This window comes from Triticum urartu, chromosome 7A (assembly GCF_056163025.1).
Source record: "Triticum urartu cultivar PI428250 chromosome 7A, HENAU_Tu73, whole genome shotgun sequence".
Lineage (NCBI taxonomy): Eukaryota > Viridiplantae > Streptophyta > Magnoliopsida > Poales > Poaceae > Triticum > Triticum urartu.
The window spans coordinates 1,433,784-1,444,314 of NC_141879.1; the positions used below are offsets into that span (position 1 = coordinate 1,433,784).

The 10,531-nt window shown below is 47.4% G+C and overlaps 1 protein-coding gene across 1 annotated transcript; it reads left to right on the top strand.

Annotated features, from left to right (window-relative positions):
• The first annotated feature begins 1,205 nt into the window (after positions 1 to 1,205).
• Positions 1,206 to 7,709, top strand: LOC125524430 (uncharacterized). Its single transcript, XM_048689485.2, has 18 exons — positions 1,206 to 2,987; positions 3,514 to 3,585; positions 3,702 to 3,906; positions 3,988 to 4,099; positions 4,373 to 4,453; positions 4,542 to 4,617; positions 4,703 to 4,762; positions 4,848 to 4,900; positions 4,980 to 5,146; positions 5,273 to 5,480; positions 5,593 to 5,650; positions 5,763 to 5,819; positions 5,943 to 6,188; positions 6,294 to 6,358; positions 6,442 to 6,510; positions 6,594 to 6,687; positions 6,842 to 6,982; positions 7,061 to 7,709. The coding sequence occupies exons 1-18, from the start codon at positions 1,380 to 1,382 to the stop codon at positions 7,145 to 7,147; spliced, it is 3,459 nt and encodes a 1,152-aa protein (XP_048545442.1). The 5' UTR covers positions 1,206 to 1,379; the 3' UTR covers positions 7,148 to 7,709.
• The last annotated feature ends 2,822 nt before the right edge of the window (positions 7,710 to 10,531 follow it).

Here is a 10,531-nt window from a genome sequence, read left to right on the forward strand (position 1 = left end):
AAGAAAGAAACACGATAAACATGGCACCAACGATGTCTTTGAGCTGGCCGCATTTACGACCCCGAGTCCCACCGATGCCGAAACCACAAGAGACCACACACGCGTTTTCACTGTGACTGGGTTTTCGGCTATATACAAAGAGTCCGAACCCCGCATCTATTGCCACCTTAGTTGGTTCTGTCTGATATGCCTATTCTAGAACCATTGAAAAAGGAAGAAACAAGGGATACATTGTACCGTTGATCTCTCTGAGCTAGTTGCATTTACGAGACACCAATATTGCTCGAATAAAAAATATCAAAAACCACAAACACGTTTCACCATGATTGTGTTCTCGGCCAAAGAGACCCTAGACCAACCCATTGGTCTTTCCTTTTCGCCAAGACGAAGAAATACCCTCCCCCCCCAAGGTTTTGGTCATCAAACGAAATTTCAAGATTTCCCGTGGTTACCAAGTATTTTAGTGCCCACCCGATAAATCTCCATACCGAGCAAAAAATGTCAGTTTTTTTGATTTTTTTAAACACTTGATCGACGGCTGGATTGGGCCTGCCCGATCTAGCCGCCGATCGGGCCCAGATCGAGTAAAGTCGGCAGGATCTAAGTAATTTCACGGGAGTTGGTTCTAGCATGTTGGTAGCAACCTAATCACCTTCTCGATTTTTCGAGAGAGGTCTCTAGTCCGAGTGTTTGTTCTTTCAACTTTGTATTTTTTTTCAGAATACAAAAGTGCAAAACACAAAAATAAAAAGATCCAGAAGTCGAACCCGAGATGTCACGGGCCGTGCAGAGACAAAGTCCCACTGAGCTGGTAGGCACGATAGATACCGCGTAGAGACAAAGTTCCATTGAGCTGGCAGACACGACACAGACCGCGCGGAGACGGAAGCAAGATAGACACGACAGCGGCGGCACCTCTGAGCCGAGTTGGCGCATTTACGACCCACGCGCCCCACCGACGCTGAAAAGGGTCACGCACACGTTTTCTCCCACCCGGCCGTGTTCTCGGCCAGATACAGACCGAAAAAACAAAGAATAAGGACAATGCCATATTAACCATATAACATAGCACAAAAACTAGGTCATGTGTATCCTTTTGAAAAGGCGAGGAGCAATTGTGGTAGGAAACACAAAGGAAAAATTGCATGGCATTGATGGGAAGATTAGGATAAAGATGGAGACCTTGGGGATGAAGGAAGGAAGGAAGGAAGGAGGGGAGGGGCATTTTGGTCATTTGGAAAGAGCAGAGGAAAAAGAATAAACAAACGTCTCCTCTCCTTCCTCCCTCGCTCCGTCTCCTCCATCTCGATCCATCCATCCAAACCCTAGCCGATCCATCCATCCCCGGCCGCCCGATCCCGCCGCCGATCGGCACCCCCATGACCGCCGCCTCCACGGGCGGCGGCGACGGCGGAGGTGGTGGCGGGGGCGCGTCGTCCCCGGCGGCGCCGCGGGCCATGAAGCGCGAGCTGGCCTTCGCGCTGCAGTCCCTCTCAGAGATCACCGCTTCCCCCGGCCGCACCCGCTCCGGCCGCTCCCTCCTCGCCTCCCCCGCCCTCCCCTCCTCGCCCGCCAAGCGGAGGAAGGCCACCGCCAGATCCGAGCCGCCGCCCCTGGATCTGGTCTCCCCGCCCACCCCGCCCCTCGACGCCGAGGCGCCCAAGCCCGCCCCCCACCACGCCGCCGATGGGCTGCCCCTCCATGCGCCCGAGGTAGCTACCTATGACGCTGCCGCCTTGGATGCGGAGCTGCTGCCCGAGGTGCCGCCCTTGGATGCAGAGCTACTGCCCCTGGACGCCGCCCTCGTGCCGGCCGAGGTAGCCAGCCAAGATGCTGCCCCCGCGCCGCGCGAGGCAGCCAGCCAAGATGCTCCCCTGGCGCCGCCCTTGGATGCAGAGCCGCTGCCCAAGGTCAGCCACAACGCTGCTGAGATGCTGCCCGATGTCAGCCACAACACTACAGAGGCGTCGTCCTTGGCTGCTGAGGTGCTGCCCGAGGTCAGCCACAGCGCTCCCGAGGTGCTGCCCGAGGTCAGCCACAACGCTCCCGAGGTGCTGTCCTTAGCTGCCGAGATGATGCCCGAGGTCAGCCACAATGCTGCTGAGGCGCCGTCCTTGGCTGCTGAGGCACAGCCGGTGGCCAACCAAGATGCTGCCGCCGAGGCGTCACCAAAGGCCAGCCACTCTGACGACATCGTCATGGTGGACGCCGAGGCGCAGCTCAATGCTCAAGGCGACGCAGACCTCATGGGCCCCTGCGCATTCCCGGCGCCCATGGAGAAGAAGAAGAAGGAAGAGGAGGGGGATGGGTCCAATGCTGCCGTCCCCCCTCAGCACCAAATGGATGCGCATCCTGCTCCTGTAACAGAGGCTGAATCTGCCGGCGAGGCGGCAACACAGGACACGGGAGTCGAGCCCAGCACTGCTGCCGCACATGCAATGCCAGACGCTGAAGAGGGTGCTAGCATGGAATTGGACGCACCTTTGGCTTTGCTTGAGTTCACTGCTGGATCAAGTGGACACAGTGTACTGGACAGTGTGTTGGCTGATACTCCTATGGCCGCCGAGGATGCCACCATGCCTGCTTCCACTGCCATGGATGCTGAGGATGCCGCCACACCAGTTTCCAGTGCCAAGACCATCAAGCCTAAAAGACGCTTCACACGGTCGCTGCTTGGACTGGACAGAGAGACCGCAGCCAGTGAAATTATAGGAGATGCCTCGCTTGATTTGTCTGCAACACCAGGGAGGAGGTTCACAAGGTCACTGCTCAAGTCAAAGGTGGAGGCGCCTCCTGCCAGCAGCCCGGTTGTGCCTGAAGAGCCCGTTGAAAGCACACCAGAGACCCCTCCATCGGTGACCAAGATGGAGATGAAGATGTCCAAGAAAGTTGCCTGCCTCTCAAAGCACCCAGGCAACACCAGAGATTTGCTCAGCACAGGACTGCTCGAGGGAATGCCGGTTATGTACATCATCCCTAATAGCAAGGTATGGGACAATCAGTCATAAGTTTTATCAACAGTTTCTTGTCTGTCAGCACCACTTTACTCCATTTGAGGATTGCACGAGCCTATCACCGCACCAGTATTTTGTTAAGCTTAATGATATATTAGGTTAGCCGTGTAATCAGTATTCAGGGAGTTTTTCTGTTCAGTTAATACATACATGTGTTTGCTTTTGCCGTGTTAAGTTTGCTAAACCTTGACAATAGTGAATCCATCTGTGACGGAATGCCAGTAGCTTTGATGACACTTTCTGTTATTTGAGAACTTCCAGGTACTAGTTACAATCAAATGTGTGATAACTTGTTGGGGACCAACAGTCTCATCCTATTTGCCTCAGTTTTCAATGCAACACTTGTAGCTATGCCATGTTATATTGTGATGAAGTAGCAATGAACCCCACATCTTGCTGCTCAAGATGCCTTGTGTAATATATAAATATTATCTCTCTTTTTTAGAGCATGAAATTTTAATGCAGTACAATTAATATCAATGTTGTTTGCAAGTTGCAGAAGCCTGTGCTGAAAGGTGTGATTGCAGGTTGCAATATACGTTGCTTTTGTGTTAGGTGTGATGGCTCCAAGGTTAGTACTCCTTCCCTTCAAAAGGAAAAATAGGTTAGTGCTAACTACCGTATCTGTAAGCCGTTGCAGGACACAAAAATGTTTACGTAATGTTGCTCTCCTTCTGAATTTTACAGGCTATTACTACATATTTCTTTGAACTACATGCTGGAAGCAGCAAAAAACACCCTGCAGAGTACATCTACTTAGCAAATGGTAATAGTTTGCGGGATGTGCTGCGTGCCTGTGAAAGTTCTCCTTTGGATTCTCTAGATAAAACAATCCAGTCCTGCATTGATCCCATGCTTACAAGGACCCGCACGAATTGTCTGAACTGCAACGGTGAGACTTTCATGCTTATGTAATTCAGGGAGTTGTAGTAGTTTCCTTTGGTGCCTTTGCTTATGTCTCCTAATGTTGCAGGTGAGCTACCTTCACAAACGGAAGAACAGTTTCTGTGCCATCAGTGTTGCCCAGAGTCGAACCAACCTCAAGATCCTACTTCCCCGTTGGCATACAGCAAGAGCAGTTCCAGGTGTGCAATTTAATAAGCATAATAATGTGCTAGATGTGCTCTTATGTCTAATTAACTAGAGGCCAAGAGCTATTATTTACACTGTTCTATCATAAGGAAATAAAATTTAATGGCTGCAAAATTTGTTCAAGAGCTATTACTTTACACCCTTTTGTTATAAGAAAATAAGTTGTCTGTATCGCTATCTGACAATACTGTTGACTTCTAGTTTGGAACTTATGTTTTATTTACAAATGACATTCCTTTCCATGTTCTGTTTTGGGGTGCCAATAGTCTGACTCCAAGTTCCAAGGAATCTTTGTTGAAGAGGATGTCGGCAAGCAAAGGCGCGAGTACTGGAAAAGTAACAACAAAGTCGGTACTTCTAGTTCTGTTAGTTCTCCCTTTTAGTTTCTCACTATTGAGCACTTAACTCACTGGTCCCTGCTTGGCATATTTTCAGGGATACGGGGCTACACAAACTGGTATTCAAGGTTTTGCTTGACGGTACTGAAGTAACCTACTATGTTGATGGGCAGGTTTGGAGCAAGATCTATTATTTCCTTATTTAACCACACCCTGTGTTTTTTTTTGTTGTTGATAATTTGCACTTGCACTGTGTAGAAAATAATCGATGGATACATCAAGGATCAAAGAATCTACTGTAACCATTGCAACAAAGTGGTGCGGCCCCTTTCTCGTCAAAGCTATTTTTTACTGCGTATCCATTTTTTCCCCTGTGAATTGACCTTTTATGAGGAATATCCAGGTCAGCCCCTCGGCGTTCGAAGCTCATGCGGGCGAGGGATCAAGACGCAAACCGTAAGTCGGCTGCATCCTCTTTTTAGCTTATAACAACCTGCACTTGTCTGCTTGCTCTTATTTATCACATTGCTATCAGGTATGACAACATCTATACGTCAAATGGGGTATCCCTGCATGAGCTGTCGATGAGAATATCAAAAGACATGCAATTGTCGGAACGTGAAACTGATGATCTGTGCAGAGAATGTGGTCTAGGAGGGGATATTTTCCCTTGCAAAATGTGTCCAAGGTCATTTCACCCAGGTAGAGCCTTCCATCTTCCTAAAAGTAACGGTCAATAATGCGCTAAGAGTGGTATTTTTCAGTTATTCTCTCGTAAATGATCACCTCAACCAATCTAATATGGATCTGCTTACTTACAATCTGTAGCTTGCGTTGGGCTGCCTGGATTTCCCTCGGAGGAGTGGTTTTGTGATAACTGCACCATCCTCGTTCAGAAAGAAAAGGCTTTAGCAGCAAATAAGAATGCCAAGGCTGCTGGGAGGCAGGCCGGAGTCGATTCTATTGAGCAGATTTTGAAGAGGGCTATTAGAATCGTCCCAATCTGTGATGACCTTGGTGGATGCGCCTTATGCAAGTGAGTACTATTTGTCCTAAAATGTTGCTAGCTATGCTGTCACTTTCTTTCCTTATTTTTTGACTACTTTGTATTCTTGTAATAATCTTTCCGGCAAATCTTCTTGGTGCAGGAAAAAGGATTTTAACAATTCAGTATTTGATGAGCGCACTGTGATACTCTGTGATCAAGTATGCCTTCTGCATTTCTAGAAATTGCATCTTGATCGTTACTGCTTAAATTCAACTTATGATCCTGATATTAAGACACATTTTTCTTCCATCTTTTTTCTGTGCTGTTCAGTGCGAGAAAGAATACCATGTAGGATGTTTGAGGAGTGAATGGCAGGTTGACCTGAAGGTTAGCACTTAAAAACTTCATCTCCACATTTAAGTTTTTATGTGCATGATATATTCACATGAAACAGACAGTGCTGACATCTTTGGTGGAAGATAACACAGTTAGCTTGTTTATGCTCTGCAGGAATTACCAGAAGGGGAGTGGTTCTGTTGTGATAGTTGCTCTGAGATACGCTCCTCTTTGGACAAGATGATTTCTGAAGGAGCTCAGCCTTTGTCGGAGTCAGACCTTGATATCATAAGAAAGAAACACGAGTCAAAAGGTTTGATCATGGACACCGATACAGAGATCAGATGGCAATTGGTTGCTGGTAGAAGTGCCACTGAAGATGGCAACTCATTGCTTTCTTCTGCTGTCCCAGTTATTCATGTATGCGCTGCATTTTTTTAATCTTGTATGCTGCATTTTGTTCCGCCTCTTACCTCACTATTTTATACTGACTGGTTCACTTGTCTGGTTGTTTTCTCCTTGCAGCAATCTTTTGATCCAATCATCGAAGCCCATACTGGTAGGGATCTAATTCCTGAGATGGTCCACGGGTAAGAGAAGACAACTGTTTCCCAATATTTTGTTCAGTGCCTAGAGTAGAACTGTGTTAAATGGGATTTCTCTTTTCTACCAGGAGGAGACCTAAAGAAGGAATGCCAGGCCAAGATTACAGTGGAATGTACTGTGCGGTCTTAACTGTAGGGTAAGAAATTTTTTATCATTTGAAACAAAAAATTGGCCATACTTTTGCATCCAGTGTTACTGAATTCTGCTTGCCTATCGCAGTTCTACTGTCGTGTCGGCAGCACTCTTGCGTGTCATGGGAGGTGACGTGGCCGAACTGCCACTGGTTGCTACAAGTATGGATCTTCAAGGACTGGTGAGTTTACAGTTGCTGCTTAGCATTATATCATCCATGCATGCAGTCGAAAAATGTAGTTCTATAAAGAGTCTGACCTGTGTGTTATGGCGTATTGATTCCATACTGATTTTTATTTTCTAAAATGATTAATTTTTTGTGCTGATAAAAACAGGGCTACTTCCAAGTGTTGTTCTCATGCATCGAAAGGCTGCTAGTTTCACTGAAGGTGAAGCACTTCATGCTTCCAGCCGCACATGAAGCTGAAGCCATCTGGATGAAGAAGTTTGGTTTCTCTAAAATCCCTCAGGATCAGGTTTGTTTTGCTGTCTGCTATTTTGTTGTGTTGAGATGATGGAGAGAGTAAATCTAATCGAACTGACTGGTTGTGCAGATGGAAGCTTATCTTAACGGGGGACACCTCACCGTATTCCATGGAACCTTGAACCTGTACAAGGCCGTTCCATTGCCTGAATCTTAGCATGGATGTCGAAAGCCGCCCTTTGCTGCTTAATGGAGATATGCTCATCAGACATGTTTGTCATTTGAGGCTCTGCTGGTAACTGTACATAATAAGATGATGAAGCATGGCGAAAAGATGATGATAGTTACTGCAAATCTAAAAGAGGGGAGCATAGAAGATACCAGAAATGTTTGATCCTGTGGTGAAGATAGATGTGGAGATGCTGGAACAGGGGAAATCAGTGGTTCTCTGCCAGCTTTTGTTTTCGTTTTGTACTTTTAGTAGCGCGTTGAGCTGAGCCGCCATGCCGGGAAGCAAGCGTTGCTGTCTTTCGATGTAAATGCCTGGCCGTCTCAGGAACTGCGGAATTTTGAGGCGATGTTGTCTGTTGGGTTGCGGCGGTTGAAATTTTGATCTCCTAATTGGTGGGGTGGCGCGTTTGTAAGAAAGAGTTGGTTTCGTCGGTGTGGTTGTCGAATTTTGATGAGAAATGAGGAGAGATGTGGGGGTTGGATAAATTGGTTGGTTGTTTGTACCTTACCTTGAGAGTTTTTACCTTTTGACTCATGTGTTGGCTTTAGCTTCCTTGTGTGCATTATTACATGTGTGTGGTCGTAGCATCAAAGTGGTGTGTTTTGCTTTGCCCCACATCCTATAGAAAGCAATTTCAAAATGTCGTCTATATTTTGGTTTCTGCGGATGCATGACTTTAACCAACAGTTTACCTTGTTAGGTAGCAAAAAATGTGGCATGAAATTGAGATTTATGTTGTAAGATTTGTATTTTAAAATTTTACAAGCAAAAGGGCCCGTGCGTTACAACAACAACAACAACAACAACAAAGCCTTTAGTCCCAAACAAGTTGGGGTAGGCTAGAGGTGAAACCCATAAGATCTCGCAACCAACTCATGGCTCTGGCACATGGATAGCAAGCTTTCACGCACCCCTGTCCATAGCTAGCTCTTTGGTGATACTCCAATCCTTCAGGTCTCTCTTAACGGACTCCTTCCATGTCAAATTCGGTCTACCCCGCCCTCTCTTGACATTCTTTGCACGCTTTAGCCGTCCACTATGCACCGGAGCTTTTGGAGGCCTGCGCTGAATATGCCCAAACCATCTCAGACGATGTTGGACAAGCTTCTCTTCAATTGGTGCTACCCCAATTCTATCTCGTATATCATCATTCCGGACTCGATCCTTCCTCGTGTGGCCACACATCCATCTCAACATACGCATCTCCGCCACACCTAACTGTTGAACATGTCGCCTTTTAGTCGGCCAACACTCAGCGCCATACAACATTGCGGGTCGAACCGCCGTCCTGTAGAACTTGCCTTTTAGCTTTTGTGGCACTCTCTTGTCACAGAGAATGCCAGAAGCTTGGCGCCACTTCATCCATCCGGCTTTGATTCGATGGTTCACATCTTCATCAATACCCCCATCCTCCTGCAGCATTGGCCCCAAATACCGAAAGGTGTCCTTCTGAGGTACCACCTGGCCATCAAGGCTAACCTCCTCCTCACACCTAGTAGTACTGAAACCGCACATCATGTACTCGGTCTTAGTTCTACTAAGCCTAAACCCTTTCGATTCCAAGGTTTGTCTCCTTAACTCTAACTTCCTATTTACCCCCATCCGACTATCGTCAACTAGCACCACATCATCCGCAAAGAGCATACACCATGGGATATCTCCTTGTATATCCCTTGTGACCTCATCCATCACCAATGCAAAAAGATAAGGGCTCAAAGCTGACCCCTGATGCAGTCCTATCTTAATCGGGAAGTCATCAGTGTCGACATCACTTGTTCGAACACTTCTCACAACATTATCGTACATGTCCTTGATGAGGGTAATGTACTTTGCTGGGACTTTGTGTTTCTCCAAGGCCCACCACATGACATTCCGCGGTATCTTATCATAGGCCTTCTCCAAGTCAATGAACACCATATGCAAGTCTTTCTTTTGCTCCCTATATCTCTCCATAAGTTGTCGTACCAAGAAAATGGCTTCCATGGTCGACCTCCCAGGCATGAAACCAAACTGATTTTTGGTCACGCTTGTCATTCTTCTTAAGCGGTGCTCAATGACTCTCTCCCATAGCTTCATTGTATGGCTCATCAGCTTAATTCCACGGTAATTAGTACAATTCTGAACATCCCCCTTGTTCTTGAAGATTGGTACTAATATACTCCGTCTCCATTCTTCTGGCATCTTGTTTGCCCAAAAAATGAGGTTGAAAAACTTGGTTAGCTATACTATCGCTATGTCCCCGAGACCTTTCCACACCTCAATGGGATACAATCAGGGCCCATCGCCTTGCCTCCTTTCATCCTTTTTAAAGCCTCCTTGACCTCAGACTCCTGGATTCGCCGCACAAAACGCATGCTGGTCTCATCAAAGGAGTCGTCCAGTTCAATGGTAGAACTCTCATTCTCCCCATTGAACAGCTTGTCGAAGTACTCCCGCCATCTATGCTTAATCTCCTCGTCCTTCACCAAGAGTTGGCCTGCTCCGTCCTTGATGCATTTGACTTGGCCAATATCCCTCGTCTTCCTCTCTCGGATCTTGGCCATCTTATAGATGTCCCTTTCACCTTCCTTCGTGTCTAACCGTTGGTAGAGGTCCTCATATGCCCGACCCCTTGCTTCACCAACAGCTCGCTTTGCGGCCTTCTTCGCCATCTTGTACTTCTGTATGTTGTCTGCACTCCTATCCAGGTATAGGCGTTTGAAGCAATCTTTCTTCTCTTTAATCGCCTTCTGGACATCATCATTCCACCACCAGGTATCCTTATCTTCGCTTCTCCTTCCCCTGGACACTCCAAGCTCCTCCGAGGCCACCTTACGAATGCAAGTCGCCATCTTCGTCCACACATTGTTCGCATCTCCTCCTTCCTCCCAAGGGCCCTCGTTAATGACCCTCTCCTTGAACGCTAGAGCTACCTCCCCCTTGAGCTTCCACCACTTCGTTCTAGCGACTTTGGCACGCTTATCCCGCTGGACACGAATCCGAAAGCAGAAGTCAGCAACCACCAACTTATGCTGGGGTACAACACTCTCTCCAGGTATCACCTTACAGTCTAGGCACGCACGCCTATCTTCTCTTCTCGAGAGGATGAAATCAATCTGGCTAGAGTGTTGGCCACTACTAAAAGTCACCAGATGTGATTCTCTCTTTCTAAAGAGGGTGTTAGCTACAATCATGTTGTAGGCTAGAGCAAAGCTTAAGACATCTTCTCCTTCTTGATTCCTGATGCCATAGCCAAAGCCCCCGTGCGCCCCTTCAAAACCTGTGTTAGATGTACCCACGTGGCCATTGAGGTCTCCTCCTATGAAGAGCTTCTCACCAATCGGTACACTCCTAACCATGTCTTCCAGGCCTTCCCAGAACTCCCTCTTG